The sequence below is a fragment of the Danio rerio genome, chromosome 1 (assembly GCF_052040795.2).
Source record: "Danio rerio strain M-AB ecotype USA chromosome 1, GRCz13ab, whole genome shotgun sequence".
Lineage (NCBI taxonomy): Eukaryota > Metazoa > Chordata > Actinopteri > Cypriniformes > Danionidae > Danio > Danio rerio.
The window spans coordinates 12,898,661-12,919,692 of record NC_141021.1 but is presented as its reverse complement, the minus strand read 5'-3'; the positions used below and the strand labels follow the sequence as shown (position 1 = coordinate 12,919,692).

Sequence of the window (21,032 nt, the reverse complement as noted above, 5' to 3'; positions counted from 1 at the left end):
TGTGTATATGTATAGTGTATCATGTGTGCATATGTATAGAGTGTGTGTATATGTATAGTGTATCATGTGTGCATATGTATAGAGTGTGTGTATATGTATAGTGTATCATGTGTGCATATGTATAGAGTGTGTGTATATGTATAGAGTGTGTGTATATGTATAGTGTATCATGTGTGCATATGTATAGAGTGTGTGTATATGTATAGTGTATCATGTGTGCATGTACAGTTGAAGTCAGAATTATTAGCCCACCCTTGAAGTTTTTTTTTCTTTGTTTAAATATCTCCCAAATAATGTTTAACAGAGCAATGAAATTTTCACTTTATGTCCGATAATATTTTTTCTTCTGGAGAAAGTTTTATTTGTTTTATTTCGGCTAAAATAAAAGCATTTTATTTTGTAATGCAAATATTTGAATGTTTAAGTATAATTTTGAGTGTTTATATTTTAAGTATTTATATTTTATTGAGAGTAAAATTACGCATAGGGCACCCTTTTGGCCAGCAACGGCCCTGTTTGTGTTAAAAAATAATGAGAATATATATATATATATATATATATATATATATATATATATATATATATATATATATATATATATATATATATATATATATATATATATATATATATTTGAGTCCTGATCGGAAGGTAACGTCCGATTATGATCGAGTGATCGAACCCAATTTCTGATCATGTAATCGCATTTGGACATCCCTAATTTATATTAATATATGGTATTACACATTTTTCTTTGTTTACCCCGTAAGCAGCTGAGTTTCCCTAAAATGAAAATTCTAAAATGGCCCCTGTAAAACAGTATATGACAATTGTCTTAATCGTGCCCACCACAACAGGGAATGACTGTCTTCTGCTATCGCTATGGTAGTTACCCTTTTAAATTACATATCATTACGTGATTTATGAGTTGTCTTTGCCTCATCGTTTTTAGTGTCATATCTAGTCTCCTATTAGCTTGGTTTAAAACAAGCATGCATGAATGTGATGTTTAAAGGAGCCTATTAAATGTCAAGTAATAAGCCAGTAAAGAATGTAAGTTAAAAAGCTGTGTTTCTATGTATGCACAGACCCTATTAAGTTAACTTAATTAACTGACTTGATTGATTCTTTTTTATGTTAAAATGATGTATAATTAATATTAAAATACTGTCGCTTATTTGAGTTTTTGTGCGTAGCTTCCACCCCCACCCCCTGATTTTCATTTTAAATTCACAGTTTATGCTAACAAGAAGTCACAAGTCACTATAGAGTTAATACAGCTAAATGTACTATAACATATATAGTGGGGCACTATAGCTGAGCATAAATCATTAAGTACGATTAGACTATTAGCATCTTACTTTAGATTAACAAATTAGTTTAAATATTTTTATTTTTTAAAAGACTAGTTCACCCAAAAAAAATTTAATTGTCATCATTTACTCAACCTTTACCTGTTATTTAACACAAAAGAAGAGATTTTGAAGAAAGCTGAAAACCTGTAACCATTGCCTTCCATAGTATTTGTTTTTCTTTCTGTGGAAGTCAATAGTTACAAGTAACTGATGTTAAATAAATATATATTTTGCTATCGAATTCAAGAACTTTGGTCATTTCTTTGACTGTTTATTTTAAAGTTTGGGTTAAGTGGGTAATAGTACACCACCTTTTTTAGGACTTTAACTTAACATAAACTAACAACAAAGATGCTGATAGGAAAATTCAGTAAGGTGCATAAAAGAAAAGCACACAACATAAATAAAATGCATAATATTAATAAATATAATGATGATAACAAAAATGATGATGATTAATAAAAAATAATGACTGTCTAAATATTATAATCAAGTATTATTTTATGGAACAACACAGTTTTAAACGTATGGTACGTAAATGCACGCACGAGAATGGGAAGTGGCTCCCCCGAGGCACAGTTGCTCCATACTCCCATTTTCACATACATGCAGTTATGCTCGACAGACAGGACGTCTTTTTCATTTGTGGAGGAAGCACAGACTGCATTGAACCAACGAGGAGCGGATATATTCTATTTCTACTACTGGTGTGAGTTACATTTTGGCTAAACCAATAAAACCTATATGCTTTGCTATGCTTTTAATTAAATAATATTTAAACTTATTAAATATTTTAAATAAATATTATATTATAAATATAACTGTATCAATAATATAATATAATAAATATATCTGAAATAAGAATATAACAAGTACGACTCTGCAAATTATCGTGGCTGGTTAAAGTGCATCATGAGTTAGTAATTTATGTAAAAAATTACGCTTAATTAAAAAAAATATATATATTATATGTTGTTTGGCAATACAGTAGTGCACAGAAAGTGTAGCGAACTAGGTTTGTCCCATTACACTTCCAAACTATTTTACTTTCTCGTGAATAGATGCAACTATGGTAAATATGACAATAAAGAGTAATGGAAAGCAGCCAGATTTTCCACAATTTTTATCAACCTACTCTTTAATTCCCACAGCAATGTTTAACCCTTTTTATATAAACTGCTGTCATATACTTTTATGGCTATATCGTATACTCAGCGAATGATTAATTGAGACATTAAGTGAAACATATTCAGGTCTGTTGATTTTAAATGAATGTATTCCTCTCACAGAAGCACTGCAGGTTAAGTTAGACAAAGATGTTCTGTTGATTAGGCTGCTGTTGTTCGTGCATGTAAAATTAAAATCCCTCAAAAGATATTTTCCAAGGTCAAAGAAAGTTATTGATGACAAACAAGCGCTTTTTAGCGAGAAAGTAAACCAGCCTACTTTGTAAAATTAGTTGCAATTATAACCTATAAATATTTGTTTTATATTTATACATTGCTGTTTAAGCACAGGGATCATTTGTGTTTTATAGCCTATATGTGGCAAGGGACTCTCAAGATCAAAGCAAAATTCCCTCCCCCCACCAGTAGAAAAAAAGTGGGCTTACCCAAATAGCCTTAAATATTAAAGTACATCTATCTATCTATCTATCTATCTATCTATCTATCTATCTATCTATCTATCTATCTATCTATCTATCTATCTATCTATCTATCTATCTATCTATCTATCTATCTATCTATCTATCTAACAAACCAAACTAACTGGTTTGTGATCATAAATCATGTAAACCATTCTGACACATACAGCATATTATTGGATCACTTGAGTGTTGACAGTAAATTGAGGCTTTAGCGAACTTGTTCTTATTTTTTTATTCTTTTTCAGAATCGTCAACTGGACTCATTCCCACGACAAATAATATTTAGCAAAGTTCTGACTATCTGGTACAGACTTCTGTCAAGAATCAGAATGCAGAAGCTCCATCACTTTTGTTTTCTTTTGGGAGCGGTATTCATCACATTGTTTTTTATAGTAGTCTTCTGGGATGAGGTGAGAGTTGGAACTTACCAGCACATGGATTCATCAAAAAATCTGAAACAGCGTCAAGCACATCGTAAACATCTAATAAACAAGCTTTGTTTGGCCAATAGCAGCCTGCTTTTCCGAGATAAATTAATCACATTTGACCAGATTCCCAACAAAGCTCTGGATCATCTCATTGTGGACGATCGTCACCGTGTGATTTACTGTTTTGTACCCAAGGTAGCTTGTACTAACTGGAAGCGAGTAATGATTGTGCTCAGCCAGAACCTGAAGGCACCTGATGGAGCTCCATATCTGCATCCTCTTGACATACCAATAGAGGTAATCCATAATTCTACAGTGCATAAGACATTTAACAACTTATGGATCCACCATGGTCGATACGCTCGTCCTCTGATGCATCAAAAGCTGAAGAACTACACTAAGTTCCTTTTTGTACGGGATCCGTTCGTGCGCCTTATTTCTGCTTTTCGAGCCAAATTTAATAGGCCAGATGAGTACTTCTACTCCAATTATGGCTCCACAATGCTTCAGCGTTATGCTAATATTTCACACCCCCCTGCTTCGGCTCAAGAGGCCTTCAGTGCAGGTATCAGACTGTCCTTTACTCACTTTATTCAGTATCTGTTAGATCCACAGACTGAGAAGGAGAAGCCGTTTAATGAGCATTGGCAGCAGATTCACAGACTTTGCCATCCATGTCAAATTGACTATGACTTTATTGGGAAGCTAGAAACTCTTGATGAGGACACAGAACATTTGCTTAAGATTCTTGGACTGGATAAACATATTCACTTTCCTCCAGGAAATGAGAACAGGACTGCGGTAGACTGGGAGCGAGAATGGTTTGCAAACATTTCAGTAGCACACAGGAGAAAGCTGTACAGTCTTTATGAAACCGACTTTAAGTTATTTGGATATGATAAACCTGAGACACTTCTGAATGAGTGACAAGTTATTGTTTGTTAAAAGAGAGGATCACCAGTTGCTCTTTCTGGATTTAACTCAAGGCCACATGTGATTTATAAACAATATTTGATAAATGCTGTCAAGACTGTGTCGTTTAATTAAACAAGCTGATGTTAAATAAACCTTCCTTAAAGCTGTGCGTTTATCAAAGCATTGTCAACTGGTTCTATTTTGGGGTGAGGTTTTTTCTTGTTCTTCTGTTGATAGCAAGGCATTTTATTTGCTTATAATGTGAATCTTCTGTACTGTTGATAGTGAAGGATTTCAGAGATGATTGGCTTTAAAAGGTTCTAAATCATTTATATATTTTTTCTTTGCTGTGATTGTTTTTGTACTTGTGATTGTAACTTGTAAAAACAATATAGTGAGTGACAGTGAGTCAGTGTGGTATTTATCTCTCCCTTTTAAAAAATACTGTAGTAATTATTAGTAAATACTGTAGTGTTTTTAAATCATGAAGTATATTGTACTGTGTATATATTGTATGTACAACACTTTTTATTTGAATGTTACAGCATAATGTAGTATTAAAGGGCACCTATGATGAAAAACATATTTTGTAGGTTGTTTGTACAGAACTGCAGGCACGTGCACACATAGGGCTCAACCTGTGCAGTGCACATGCCCTTTTTAGTCTTGGATAGAAAGTGCCCTTCCAAAATGATCAAAAGTGCCCCCGCGACGCGGCACACCCTCGGTCCCGCTCTTGAGTACGCGCGCGACAACACAGCTGATCAGAACGCGCGCAACAACAACCAACCCACCCCCCCCGGTCTTCAAAAAATTTATCCTGCACATGCCCTTAGGACGGTCTCTGCACGGGCCTGCAGAACTGTGTGTCGGTTTAGTGTCTACAGTCATGTTGGGGTGATATAAAGACAATACATCTCTTTTTTGAAATTTCCTGATTTTAAAATAGGACCTAAATTGCTCCCATTTTGAGGCAGACCACTACGTGACGTAGGAGTGCGGTTTTTCTGCTCACTGAATTGATTGACAGGCATGTATTAACATGTCTCTGTAGTAACGTGTAATCATATCAACAAGACAGGACGTGCGCAAAACACCTGGGATTAAAAGATCTGTTCAGCTCTTTGTGATCATCAATCATCATCAAATGTGATCAAGAATGAGTTTCACAAGTTTAAAATGTTTTTAAAATAGTGCATGTTTGTAATGAATTACAGTGATTTTACCGTCTTTATCATCACTTCTGCATGTCAGTACAATTATAAAAGTCGCTTCAATCCTAGTTTGTGGACGTTAAAGCAGGTTTGTTTTGTACATTAACATAACGCGTGCACCATGTGTGTGTCCCGCTGTGTGTGTGTGTGTGTGTGTGTGTGTGTGTGTGTGTGTGTGTGTGTGTGTGTGTGAACTTTGTAACGACATTGTGTGAGACTGATCGTTGCAACTCCACAACAAATACATTAAATGATCATTGGGAAAGTTCTTACTAGTATTTCACAAACATTACGTGAGATCTGCTTCCTTCATGTCTGTCACTGTGCTGCTTATCTGACACAGCCGAGGCGGAGATTGAGGCACACTCTGACAGGCACATGGGAATGGTGGGCGGGGAGAACTAGCTTTAAAGGCACAGGCACCAAAAACAGCTATATAGCGTTAAAAGCAGAAAATTCTGAAAGGTACAATAAATAATCTGATGGGTGTTTTGAGCTGAAACTTTACAGACACATTCAGAAGACACAAAAGACTTATCTTAAATCTTGAAAAGGGGGTAAAATAGGTGCGCTTAAACTATGGTTAAATGATAAACTACAACGAATACTGTAGAATACTTTCAGTTTTTACTACAATAACCTGTGGTATATTGTAATACCCTATAGTTATATTAGAACCTAGTAGAGGAATGGGTAATTTGTTTGTGTCACTATAGGTGTTGTATTACAATACCTCAGAATTTTCTCAACAGATTAATTCAAATACTTTATTATAGTTTGGTTCTAAATTTTAAGTTTACTGTAGTATTTGTAAATCTCAGCTGTGATTGGACAGCTGGTTAAAAGTGGACAGTAGCGAGCACTGTGTTACCCAAGGTTAAGCATTCAACTCTCACCAACTAAAAAAAAAAGGTTGGTTCATTTGACTGACATGACTTGGAAATTTGCCACTCACAAAAAAAGTAATAAATATTCTTGGGTTGACACACACAGTTTAGTTACATAGTTAAATGTTGAGTTCAGATTTTTTCTCATATTTTGTTTCCTGTTTTCTGTTTTTGACTGTACATTCCTTACTGGTTTTGCAGCACTTTATCATGACTGCTTCTTTTGCTTTCATTTTTAGTTTATATCAGATAAATTTATTTCCCCTCAGTTTGTCTTTAATGAATTAAGATGATTTCTTTGCCCAGTTGTGCACATGGATTAGGCTCTAGGGCTGTTCTTTCAACTTTGTTTCTTTACCTTTTAATGCTCAAATTTCAGATACTTCATTAATTAAATGTTATCATCATTCACAAATACTTCAGATTGTATGACTTATGACACACTGATGAGCAAAAAATGAGTCATAGATGAAGTGAATGTTATTGATCATATCCAAACAAGGCCAGATATCGAGGTCTTGGCAGATTAAATGATTAAAGGGATTGTTCATCCAAAACATATTTAATTAAACAATACTCACTTCATTATATACACTCTATAAACAGTTCTAGCACTTAAAGTTGTTCAATCATAATTACAAGCAGCAACAGTATAGTGCTATATACAGTAGCACTTTAACCATCCCCAAGAACCATAGGAGACCAATGTGTCAAACACACCAATCTGTAATATAGAAGTGCTATATCACAATGTGCTGTAGCAATGATGTAGAAGCACTTTTCACTAACTCTAATCCTAAATGTAAGATAAACTAACAACAAAGATGTTGATCCAGGAACATATTTCAGTTTGTAAAAATCGTAAATCTCAGAAACAGGATTGGGTGCCCTGATTCTGGTTTCTCCACTCGTTTTCACGTTTAAGGAAGATGATGGCGTTTCCTTTTCTGTGGACTAAAGTTTCTTGTTTTTGTAGGTCATAAAGTCTAACAACCGTGAAATATATATATTTTTTGTCAAACATAACTTATTATCAGTTTGCGTTGTATCAAAAGAGAAAACAAGTCTAGATGACATTCTAAACATACAACCCTATGACTTGGGCTAACGAAATAAAAATAAAATCCAGATTTGTATTACTCTATGAGTGTATTAGCCTACACATACGTAGAAAGAAACAATCAAATTGGCTGAACACACATACTCCTTTTCCACCAATAAACTTTTCCACCGTAGTGGAATATTTTCAATCAATAAATATTTTCCACCAATTTTTGCCTATAGCTATCAGTTCTTTATCTTTCGACATCTAAAGCATTCAAGTCATAAAAGTCATGTTGCTCATGCCACAAAAATGTACTCATACTGCATACACTCTTATATTCTCTAAATATAAAAGAAAAAAGCAAAGAGGCAGCACTGTAGGTCAGTGGTTAGTTAGAGTCCCGGCTGGGTCAGTTGGTATTTCTGTGTGACTGAGGGAATTAGTTTACATGTTTTTGAGACTTTTTGATGATTTCGATATAAAAATGAATTTGAATAAAATTAAAGGATTTACAGCATTGTTTTAATTTACCAATGATGTTGCTAACCTTAATATAGCCACTTTGATAACAGAGGAAAACCAGTTTGTATTTTTTATTTTCTAAAAAGATATTTTTTGGTGAGATCAGATTGAGTTGAGTTGACTGTGGATCGCCTGCATATATATATATATATGGATTGAAACAACATGAGGGTGTATATATATATATATATATATATATATATATATATATATATATATACAGTTGAAGTCAGAATTATTAGACCGCTTGTTTATTTTTTCCCCAATTTCTGTTTAACAGAGAGAGGTTTCTTTTTTAACATTTATAAACATAATAGCTTTAATAACTCATTTCTAATAACTGATTTATTTTATCTTTGCAATGATGACAGTAAATAATATTTGTCTAGATATTTTTCAAGACACTTCTATGCAGCTTAAAGTGACATTTAAAGGCATAACGTTAATAGCAAGTTAGGGTAATTAGGCAAGTTATTGTATAATGATGGTTCTGTAGACTATTGAAAAAAATATAGCTTGAAGGGGCTAATAATTTTGACCTTAAATTTTATTTATTTTTTATTAAAAACTGCTTTTATTCTAGCCAAAATAAAACAAATAAGACTTTCTCCAGAAGACAAAATATTATCAGAAATACTGTGAAAGTTTCCTTGTTGAACATTACTTGGGAAATATTTAAAAAAGAAAAAGAAATTCAAAGGGGGGCTAATAATAATGACTTCAACTATATATAGATATGTATTAAAATAAGATTTGAAAATAAATTCATTATGTTTTTAAAACCTTCTAAATTAAAAAAGTTGAAATAAATTGTTGAGAATAAACAAATATGTATGTTGTTTGTTTAAAGAACTCAGTTCTTGTAGCCTATTAGTGTTTTATTTCGTTAGTAAATAAATATAGTTAATAGTAAAAAACTAAATCACCATTTGTTTAGCACTCTATACTTTTTCTGTCATATATACTAAGATTTGTGACTAAGAATTGATTACATAAAAATATATGTTATGTCAACAATATTCGCTAAAATGTTATGTCTACGTGTTTAACTGAGTTTGGACAAACATTTTTGTGTTGAACAGGAATGTTGATATTTAAATAATTCATGCATGGGTGACGTGACGTGACGTGACGATTGAAAACTAAGCTTGTTTATCGGGTGTATGAAAGAGGGGTGACACAGTGACGCAGTTGGTAGCACTGTCGCCTCACAGCAAAAAGGTCGCTGTTTTGAGACCCAACTGGATCACTGGCATCCCTGTGTTCACATGAGTTTCCTCCGGGTGCTCTGGTTTCCATCACAGTTTAAAGACATGAGGTACAGGTGTCTGAGTGTGAATAGGTGTTTGCCAGTACTGGGTTGCAGCTGGAAGGGCATCCGCTGTGTAAAACATATGCTGAATAAGTTGGCGGTTCATTCCACTGTGGTGACCCCTGATGAATAAAGGGACTAAGCCAAAGGAAAATAAATAAATGAATGAATGGATGAAGCAGTAAGTTTGTGTTCATTTTTAAGTAAAATGATTAAAAACAGGTTAATGATTAAAAAATTACTCATTTTGCAAATTTAAAAAAAAAATAACAGAAAAAAGTAATTGACTCAAAAGCAGTAACTGTTGCTTCAGTTGATGTGACAAGAATATCTTTATTAGTAAAATACAAAAATCAACACTTCATGAATAAATTAAATTATTTTAGTTGAACAAAAAATTGTTAGAGAAAAACTGAAAAACAGTTGTTGAGACAACTCAAAATTCTTACCGCATCAAGTAGCCTTATTTTTATGTTTTCACAACTACTTATTTTTTACAGTGTGGTTAATTTATATCTAAATGTACTGTTTCAAATAAATTATCATAAAAATTAAACCTGATACACATGCAGGGCCGGTGCAGTCAGCCTGGCAGCAGGTGCTGTTCATATTGGTGCTGAACTGATTTGGGCTGTGCTTTTCCAAAGGGCATGTTGCAAAATGCAAAACTTGCTGAGTTAGAATGATTCTAAGGCCCATGCAGAGGTACTATCAGGTGGTCCAACAATCCATACCACAAACCCCCCCCCCCCCCCAATCTTAGAGGGCAAACACTAATTTTACTTTTATAGGCTCCAAACTCTCTGTGTATGTATATAAAAAATAAATTAAACAGCCTGAAAACACTAAATAAATAACTAAATATCAAATAACTCTTTTTATAAAGCAGAAAGTTAAACATTGAAACACCTTATGATTGATGCAAATGCACTAAAGCTTTTTAAAGTGAGCTTCAATACTTAAGCTTCAAGTCATCAGTGCTCTTTGCCCAACTAACTGTATCAATATAATAATAACCATATCAAATGTATAGTATTTTATAGGAAGAAGGCAGAATATGTTTGAAATAAATGTTATGTGAGATGAATACCTTTAGAAAAACTACTGACGTTTCGTTTAGGTGTTCGTTTAGGCCAATATAGGACAAACCAAAACAACCAAAACAATAATTTAGTCGTAACACAATAATAGAGACAAAATTAACAACACATACCATAATAGAGTAAACATTTGTGTTAAAATGTTATAGCATACAATACACATTTGGTGAAACATATTCAAATGAGTTGATTACCACTTCCTCAGTTCAGATATTAATGAATTAATGAATGTTTTTAGCAAAATAGTTAGCAAATATTAATCCTAAATATAAATTGACTCAAAGTTTGTAATATAATTCTGTTGCATCATCCTCTTTCTACAGTATGCTCAGATGTTTTGTTTATATTTATTTAGATTTTCCATTCTAACTTATAATTGCAAAATTAGTTTTTTAAAAGACTATCACATTTTACTTTTTGTGTCATTTAATACGAAAAGGTCAACTTAAACAAGCAATGGAGGCCTTTGCCTTTCATATAAGCCACTTCTGAGACGTAACTTCTAGGAGCCCAACTTTAAAAGATGTAAGACAAGCCTTTGGTGTCTCCAGAATGTGTCTAAAGTTTCAGCTCAAAATACCCATCAGATCATTTATTATAGCCTCCAGGATCTGCCAATCTGAATACATCATAGCTGTCTTTGTAGCCTGTGGCTTTAAATCCAATGAGCTGCTTCTCCTCACCCACCATTCCACTTACTTGTCTGTTTTTTCTCATGCGTTATGTCAGATAAACAGAGACAGACTCTGGAAAATCTGAATAGCTCATTAGTCAAAAATACCAAGTAAGTTTATTTCATGTATTTGTGGTGGTTTATTTAATTCTTTCTGAAATGATGAGCCACACACATGACGTTTTCAGTACACAAACAAGTTACACACTCCTTTACAATTTTCTTCTTTTTTAGAAGAATGTCTTTTTAAGACATTTTCACGGTATGTCTGATAATATTTTTTCTTTTGGAAAAAGTCTTATTTGTTTTATTTTGGCTAGAATAAAAGCAGTTTTAATTTTTTTTTTTTTTTTACATTTTAAGGTCAAAATTATTAGCCTCTTTAAGCTACTTTTTTTGTATTGTCTACAGAACAAACCATTATTATACAATAAATATTATTGCTTAATTACCGCAACCTGCCTACTTAACCTACCCTGTAATTAGGCCTTTAAATGTCACTTTAAGCAGTATAGAAGTGTCATGAAAAATATCTAGTCAAATATTATTAACTGTCATCATGGCAGATACGATAAATCAGTTTTTAGAGATGAGTTATTAAAACAAATATGTTTAGAAATGTGTTAATTTAATGTTATCTCCGTTAAACAGAAATTAGGGGAAAATAAACGGGGGGTGGGGGGGGGGATTTGGGTGTTGGGGCAAATAATTCAGGGGGGCTAATAATTCTGACTTCAAGTGTACAGTGTGCGCGTTTACTGACACCATGCGGCCGTGGTGATTGTAGCGGTTAAGAATTAGAAAATATGCTGTTTTAAACACGTTTTAAGCTTACAAAACGTGTAAAAATCACAGAGGGTTGGAACAGATATTTTTTATCCCAGTTTATTTGCAAAAAAATGTTCTGGACACGTGTATTTATGTTTAGTAAAAACATCTGTCAATCAATTTAGTGGAAAAACGGCACTCACATTGCTGTGGGCCTCAAAATCCCTGGGATTTGGATCCTATTTAAACGTCAGAAAATTTTAAAAAGAGACTTATTGGGTTTATATCAGTCCAACATGACAGTGGACACACTACACACAGTAAACAGCTTACAAAAGTTGATTTTCATCATAGGTGACCTTTAAAACTAGACTGATATCAATATCATATTTTCCTTCTCAACCATAAAGAATAATAAAGTTAATGAAACTGAAAAAAATATCACATCTAAAACTCCAAAAAAGCAGATTTAAAATGTAAATATGCACACTTTCAGTTTCAGTTTTAGGAGGATGTTTGTAGTAATGCAAGGCGGGGCCTTTTGGGTTTGTTTACATTCTAAAATTCAAATAGGCCTACTAAATCCAGTCCAGAGCTGTTTCGCACCACTGACATAAATGTTCATACAATGTTCACTGCTCTCTGTTCACTGGGTGGGGATTAGGGAAAGCCGATTTGACTTTTATTCCTCCTCAGTTTATTGAAATTAACAATAAAATTGTTGATATCAAAAATGTTATTGTTCATTTCAAGAATTGATGTGTTGATATCTACTATTTAATTGTTGATGTCTGTATATAGCAAAATATTTTTGGCCCAGCTCTGGTTCACACAATCAGCTTTTGCTCGGCTCACATGCTGCAGTGAATTTCAGTACATGACTGGGTCAAGTCTGGCTCCCAGACAAGGGCCAAACATGGATCTGGGCCATATCTCAGCCAAGTTAATAACCCATAACTGAAACTGAACTGGGTCAATTATGTTGGCGTGTCACGACGGCAATGAAATTGATAATCCCATGAATCATTGCGCTTTAGGAGTTCTGCTGGGTGTGCTTTTTCTCAAAGTGACCTGATTGGTAGAATTTTTTTCTTTATTTGAAAATAATAAAAATGTATTTTAAATGTGGGTCAAGACCGACCAAACGCACATAGCCCACATAACAGTTATTAACATCTGGGTCAAATACTACATTTTACATCTGGCTCAAGTATTGTGTGCCACCCTAAACACAATGCCACCTTTGCAAACCAGGGCTACGTTTAGCCCACATGCTGTATGCCAGTGCTGGATGAATGCCTGCTGTGCCAGATTTATGCCAAATCTGGGAGAGAATTCTTTGCTACCTGGGTAGAGTCATCATAAAGCTGCCATTTAAATTAGTATGCCAATTCCTGATAATAACAGTTTAATTGTTTATATCAAAATTTAATTGTTAATATCATGAATTATATTGTTAATATCAACAACTGAACTGCTACTAGTAAAATGTTCATTTTTGATATATGAAAAAAGAATTTACTAAAGTGACAATGCTAATTTCTGATATCATGAAAGTTATTACTAGTTGTTACTAGTGAAATAATAATTTCTAATATTAGAAATATATTTTTAGATATAAGAAATAACAAATGTGTACATGTTAAAAATAATAGCAGGTATAAAAAAAACATTTTAGATATCATAAATTAAGGGACTAACAGAATTACTGACAGAATTTATTTGTTTTTGATGATTTTAATATGGAAAATAAAATACATCTAAAAATAAAATATCATTCATTCAACAGAATTGCTGTTTGTTTTGTGTAAGTGTGTGATGTCTCCTATATGTCATATTAAATAAATAACAGGAACTCTGTTGGATGTTTGTACAGCCCACTTGGAGCTCAAGTCCCACCTGTGCATCTGATCTGCCCATTTGGAGCTCTGACCTCCGATTATACCTTAAATCGTTTTAGGTTTGTCTTGTCTACATGTGTTGTGTACTTTGTGGTTGTCAGGTCTTGATTGTCTTCTCTGGTCTTCCTTGTCCCATGTGCAAGTACTTTGAGTCTGAGTGTTGTTAAACATTTTAATAATAGGCTATCCACGGAATTCTCCGGTTGTGAAAGTAGAAAAGCACAGTATAAATAAAATGCATAATAATGTTGATAAAAAAGTGGATGATGAATAAAAAAAATAATTGTCTGATTATTATTATCAAGTAATTTGTCATTTTATTGAACGACACAGTTGTATACTGTATGCAAATGCGCACTCAAGAATGCAAATCAGTTACTCTTGCTTGTCCAAATCAGTCACGCAGACGCTCCTATTTTCTCACACATGCAGTAATGCTCGGCAGACAGGACGCCTCTTCTGTTTGGAGAGGACGCACAAACTGCATTAAACCAACAAGGAGAGGTTAAGTTCTATTTCTGCTGGTGTAGGTGAGTTAAATATCTAAACCAGTTACACATAAGCTTTTAGTTAGATAGTAAACTTATAAAGTATTTTAACTTACATTTCTTGACTAAGCTTGAGTCTGCAAACATGTTCTGGTTAAAGTGTAACAGTTTTTGTATCACATCAAAACAATTACGCTTAAACTTGAAAACATTAATGCTGATTGACGATAAACGCAGAAAGTGTAACTATAGGCGTATCTCGTTATAGTTTCTAACGGTTTTACGTTTTGGCCATAGACGTAAATATGGTAAATATGTAACAAAATAGGGATGTGGTTTTCATAGCTCATTGAGGCGCCACTCCTGTAATTTGAGTAAATCCGAAGATTTTTGTTGGAGTCATCGGGTGTATCTTCATCAAAGCAGATCTGATTGTCTATTCATTGTTCATCATCGTGCACAAGTAGGCGCCTTGCGTATGAAGAAACTACTGAATATGGAAAATTATGAAATCTCTTTGTAAACATGCGAGAATGTTTACTTTTTCCACTTTCACATTTTCGTGTCACGACCACACGTGCTTTATGTACATTATAAATAAAAGCGCGGGACACACATTTGTTATCTTCTGCAAGTCATCTGTCGTCTTTGTCGTCATTTATTCAGCGCAGCACCTGAAATGTAGGCTATTACAAGAAATTTTCGTTTAGATTATATTATTTTTTAACTATTAAAAGGAGGGACTAAGGTAAAAAATAGGGAAAGTGATAAACTTTTTAGTAGAGTAATATATATATATATTTTTTACAGGGTGGAATGTTAAAGTATACTCAATTTAGCTGGGCCTTACACTTTAATGCCTTTAAAATTATTTAATTGCGGAAAACAGTTCGTATTGTTGACTGCTAGTTTATTTATCACGTTGGAATAAAGAGTTAACTTAGTCACAAGGAAAAATATATATTTAGGGAACAAAATAACCGAGTTATTGCCGTGTATCCCGACATCGAGGCATGTAAGTATATACGAAGAGTTTAGATGCAAAAACCTCTAATTGAGGTCTGAAATTTTCCTTTAAAATGAGCAATTTTATGAAGCTTTAGTGTGTATGTTCAGTAACATCACTTTTATGGCGAAGAATAATCTTCCTGGTCTCTATGAAACTCAACATAAGAAAAGGGGGATGAGAATCATGTTCATTTTCGATAAAAAATTGCATCTAATCTCTTCATATATATATATATATATATATATATATATATATATATATATATATATATATATATATATATATATATATATATATATAAATTATATATATTACATATTACTTAGGTAACTACTAAACTGCTAAACCTTTAAACTAATAAAACAAAAAATCGTACTTAAATTGTGTGTCCAATATCAGACATTTTTATAAGGAATATTATTCTTTATTATTTTTAGATCTATCTATGTATCTATCTATGTATCTATCTATCTATCTATCTATCTATCTATCTATCTATCTATCTATCTATCTATCTATCTATCTGTCTGTCTGTCTGTCTGTCTGTCTGTCTGTCTGTCTGTCTGTCTGTCTGTCTGTCTGTCTGTCTGTCTGTCTGTCCGTCCGTCCGTCCGTCCGTCCGTCCGTCCGTCCGTCCGTCCGTCCGTCCATCCATCTATCGTGCTCGCCATACACTCACCGGCCACTTTATTAGGTACACCTGTTTAACTGCTTGTTAACTCAAATTTCTAATCAGCCAATCACATAGCAGCAACTCAATGCACTGAGACATGCATGTAGACATGGTCAAGACGATCTGCTGCAGTTCAAATCAAGCATCAGAATGAGGAAGAAAGGTGATTTATTTGACTTTGAACGTGGCATTGTTGTTGGTGCCAGACAGGCTGGTCTGAGTATTTCAGAAAATGCTGACCAACAACCATCTCTACAGTTTACAGAGAATGATGCAAAAAATAGAAAATATCCAGTGAGCTGCAGTTCTGTGGGTGCAAATGCTATGTTAATGCCAGAGTTCCGAGGAGAATGGCCAGTCTGGTACCAGCTGATAGAACGGCAACAGTAACTCAACCCTAGTAGCAAAGAATTCTGGCCCAGATTTGGCATAAAGCTGGCACAGCAGGCATTCATCCGGCACTGGCATACAGCATGTGGGCCAAACATGGCCCGGGTTTGGCAGAGGTGGCACCGTCTTTAAAGCGGCACACAAGATTTGGGCCAGATGAAAAACGTAGTATTTGGCCCAGATTTAAAAATTTGAAAGTGGGCCATGTGAGTTTGGCCAGTCTTAACCCACATTTAAAATACACTAAAATAATTTTTGAGTAAAGAAAAAAAATCCTACCAATCAGGTCACTTTGAGAAAAAGCGTGCCCATAGTGTGCCTAAAGCGCATCACTCCATGGGTTTATCAATTTCATTGCAATCGTGACACACCAACCTATCTGGCCCAGTTCAGGCCCAGTTATGAGTTATTAACTTGGCTGAGACTTGGCCCAGATATGGTCCGTGTTTGGCCCTTGTCTGGAAGCCAGATTTGGTCCAGTCATGTACCGTAATTCACTGCGGCATGTGGGCCAAGCAAAACCTGATTGTGTGGGCCAGAGCTGGGCCAGAGAAATTTTGCTATGTGGGAAATTACCACTTACTGTACAACTGAGGTCTGCAGAAGAGCATCTCTGAAAGCACAACATGTTGAACTTTGAGGTGGATGGGTTATAGCAACAGAAGACCACAACGGGTACCACTCCAGCCAGCTAAGAACAGGGAACCGAGGCTCAATTTCTGCTGAGCATTCGGACAGTTGGGTCAGAATTTGGCGCCAGCAACATGAATGCATGAATCCATCCTGCCTTGTATCGATGGCTAGGGCTGGTGGTGGAGATGTAATGGTGTGGGGGATATTTTCTTGGCACACTTTGGGCCCATTAGTACCAATTGAGCATTGTGTCAACGCCACAGCCTACCTGAGTATTGTTGCTGACCATGTCCATTCCTTCATGACCACAGTGTACCCATCTTCTGATGGCTACTTCCAGCAGGATAACGCTCCATGTCATAAAGTGTGAATCATCTCAGACTGGATTCTTGAACAGGACAATAAGTTCACTGTACTCAAATGGCCTCCACAGTCACCAGAACTCAATCCAATAGAGCACATTTGGGATGCCGTGGAACAGAAGGTTAGCATCATGGATGTGCAGCTGACAAATCTGCAACAACTGTGTGATGTTATCATGTCAATTTGGACCAAAATCTCTGAGGAATATTTACAGTACCTTGTTGAATCTGTACCACAAAAGATTACGGCAGTTAACCCCATAATCCAACCCGGTGCAAGTAAGGTGTACCCAATAAAGTGTATATAAGCACACCCCTCACATGTCTATCTTTTAAATGAATATTTTTATTAGGAAGCTATACATTATTATATTTGTGCATATACATAAGATCAGTCAGTACTGAAGCCAAACCTGGAGCTTATCTGACAAAATAACTTACGATAACGGTACAAAGATATTGTAGAAAAATATTCAATAAAAATTTTAAAAAGAACAAAAATCAAGAGAGAGATTTTTGTCAGAGAGAGAAAATTTTAGTTGATATTTTGTAGGTTTGCAATATTTTTGTTTTTGTTTGAATGCACCAAAATACATTGCCTATATTCACTGACAAATGAGTAAAAATGTTCATTTTCAAAATAGGGTGTACTCAAGTATGCTGAGCACTGTATCTATCTATTTAAAAATACTATTACAAGTTTACAGATTACTGTAGTACAAACTAAAGTATACTACAGTATTTATTACAGTTGATCAATTTACTAGTTAATGCTATTCTTAGGCATTTATTAAAGGTATTGTAAATACTAAATAGTATAAAACCCATTACTATAGTCTGGTTCAAAAACACCAACATATTTACTATTAATTCCTGTATTTTTCATGTGGGAACTTGCCTATTAAAATATGCATTGTCAGATTAAAAAAAATGTTTTATATATTTTGTTTATATTTTGTATAATATGTTTTGGCTCAGTTTTCTTAAACATTTATAAACAAACCAAACTAACTGGTTCATGATCATATTTCATGTAAACCGTTCTGACACAAACAGCACGTTAATGGATCATTTGATTGTTGATGGTAATTTGAGACAGCGAACCTGTTCTTATTTTTCATTCTTTTTTTCTACAGAACTGTCAGCTGGATTCATTCCTGAGACAATTAATATTTAGCATAAGTCCTATTTTGAATGTGCAGTATAGACTTCAGTCAAGAATGGGAATGCAGAAGCTCCATCAGTGTTGTTTTCTTTTGGGAGCAGTATTCATCACATTGTTTTTCGTAGTTTGCTGGGATGAGGTGAAAGTTGGGACTTACTTGCACATGGCTTCATCAAAAGATCTCACACATCTCAAACGGCGTCAAGCACATCGTAAACATCTAATAAGAAAGCTTTGCTCAGCCAATAGCAGCTTGAATTACAGACAGAAATCATTCACATTTGACCAGATCCCTGACAGTTCTCTAAACCATCTCATTGTGGACGATCATCACCGTGTTATTTACTGTTATGTACCCAAGGTAGCTTGTTCTAACTGGAAACGAGTCATGTTTGCCCTCAGCCAGAACCTGAAGGCACCTGATGGAGCTCCATATCTGGATCCTCTTGACATACCATTAGAGATAATCCATAATTCTACAATGCACAATACATTTAAAAAGTTATGGATGCGCCATGGCCGATACGCTCGTCCTCTGATGGATCAAAAGCTGAAAAACTACACTAAGTTCCTCTTTGTGCGGGATCCTTTTGTGCGTCTTATTTCTGCTTATCGAGACAAGTTTGTTGAGCTTAATGAGTATTACTACTCCGATTTTGGCTCCATGATTCTTCAGCGTTATGCTAATATTTCTCAGCCCCCTACTTCGGCTCAAGAGGCCTTCAGAGCAGGTATCAGACCATCCTTCAGTCACTTTATTAAGTATCTGTTAGATCCACAGACTGAGAAGGAGAAGCCATTTGATGAGCATTGGCAGCAGATTCACAGACTTTGCCATCCATGTCAAATTGACTATGACTTTATTGGGAAGCTAGAAACTCTTGATGAGGACACAGAACATTTGCTGAAGATTCTTGGACTGGATAAACATATTCACTTTCCTCCAGGATATGAGAACAGGACTGCGGTAGACTGGGAGCAAGAATGGTTTGCAAACATTTCCTTAGCTGACAGAAGAAAGCTGTACAGTCTTTATGAAACCGACTTTAAGTTATTTGGATATGATAAACCTGAGACACTTCTGAATGAGTGACAAGTTATTGCTTGCTAAAAGAGAGGGTCACCGGTTGCTCTTTCTGGATTTAACTCAAGGCCACATGTTATTTATAAATAATATTTGAAAGCATCTCATAAATGATTTTATCTTTATACTTTCTTTAAAGCTGTGTATTTACCAAAGCATTCTCTCATGGTTCTATATTTGATTTTTTCCTTGTCCTGCCTTACTGTGTTTTGACCCTTGTTTGTCTCTTTGTTTATGTTGTTTTGCTGCCTGTCCTGACCATTTGCCTGTATTCTGACTACCCTCTTGAATGCTGTTTTGACCTTTGCTTGCCTGATGAATCTCTTAATAAACAGCACTTGGATCCTCAACCTTATTGTCTTCAACTTATTACAGCGTGACAGTGAGTCGATGTGGTATTTATTACCACCTTAAAGGTGCAGTATTTAAGTTTGACACCCAGTGGTTGAACTAGGTTTTGCACTCCGGGTTCAAAACACTTAGAAGTGCAGGTTGCCAGATTGACGACATGAACAGAAGAGTGCCTGACTATCCTAATGCTCGATTCAAACAGGGCTTCAGCATCAACACTTGACAGAGGGCGTGTCTGAAATTGGGGTTGAAGCAATCTGCATAGTAGCATCAGCCAGTGAAATTAGTCCGCAATTTGCAACTATCTGAGCTGGTGTATTTGCATAAAGTGATCTGATTGGTTGACACGTCCGCTGACACTTGAAAAGTTGAGAAATTCTCAACGTCAGCAGCGATCAAAGCCGATAAAGTGGCGCCGATGGATCCACAATGCAGTTTGGCAACGCTTGATGTCACCCATTCAAAGTGAATGGGAAGCGTTGATGCTGATGCCCCATGTAAATGGGGCGTTTGGCTGATTTGAACCATGTCCTAAATAAAAGAAACGGCACACGATAGAAGAAATACATTCAATATTAAAATGAGTTTTTGTTCTAAGCATCACCTGAAATTTATATTTTAGAAAAGGCTTCTGCTTCTTGCAGCTGAACAGCAATGACCACCTCAGGTACACCTCATGTGCTTTATTTAGTGTTAAGTGCTATTAATGTAAGTTTAAATGCCATTTTACATTACATTTTTTGCTATACAACTGAACCAGATAGTTTACCTCAGATCTTTAAAATAAAAGTGTATGGGTTTCTCAATACGGGGTTGTGGCCACTGTGTAAAATATATGCCAGAATAGTTGGCGGTTTATTCAGGTGTGGCGACCACTGTTATTTAGAAACTAAGCTGATGGAAAATTAATGAATGAATGAATATAGTAGTGTTTTGGAAGTGTCTTGTGCTGTAAATACATATTGTATTTGCAACACCTTTTAATGAAAGCTACATTATAATGTAGTATTAACTAGTTAACTGATCATCTGTAATATTTACTGTAGTATACTTTTAAGTTTTACAACAATAAACTGTGGTGTATTGTAGTATATCCTATAGTAGAGTAT

General features: G+C 34.8%; 3 protein-coding genes across 3 annotated transcripts in view; 2 read left to right on the top strand and 1 right to left on the bottom strand.

Annotated features, from left to right (window-relative positions):
- LOC797518 (guanine nucleotide-binding protein subunit alpha-12) overlaps positions 1-21,032 on the bottom strand; it is a 62,313-nt gene that overhangs the window by 26,788 nt on the left and 14,493 nt on the right. The gene's annotated exons all lie outside the window — the stretch shown is intronic.
- Positions 1,957-4,973, top strand: chst12b.3 (carbohydrate sulfotransferase 12b, tandem duplicate 3). Its single transcript, XM_087236782.2, has 2 exons — positions 1,957-2,064; positions 3,249-4,973. The coding sequence occupies exon 2, from the start codon at positions 3,333-3,335 to the stop codon at positions 4,356-4,358; it is 1,026 nt and encodes a 341-aa protein (XP_087092908.1). The 5' UTR covers positions 1,957-2,064; positions 3,249-3,332; the 3' UTR covers positions 4,359-4,973.
- Positions 14,146-19,922, top strand: LOC100536144 (carbohydrate sulfotransferase 12). The gene is made up of 2 exons (XM_087236781.1): positions 14,146-14,298; positions 18,460-19,922. Exon 2 carries the CDS (start codon positions 18,544-18,546, stop codon positions 19,579-19,581), a length of 1,038 nt encoding a protein of 345 aa, XP_087092907.1. The 5' UTR covers positions 14,146-14,298; positions 18,460-18,543; the 3' UTR covers positions 19,582-19,922.

Excerpts from the sequence above, each read along its gene's own strand:
- chst12b.3 (XM_087236782.2), top strand. The coding sequence starts at position 3,333 with ATGCAGAAGCTCCATCACTTTTGTTTTCTTTTGGGAGCGGTATTCATC.
- LOC100536144 (XM_087236781.1), top strand. The coding sequence starts at position 18,544 with ATGGGAATGCAGAAGCTCCATCAGTGTTGTTTTCTTTTGGGAGCAGTA.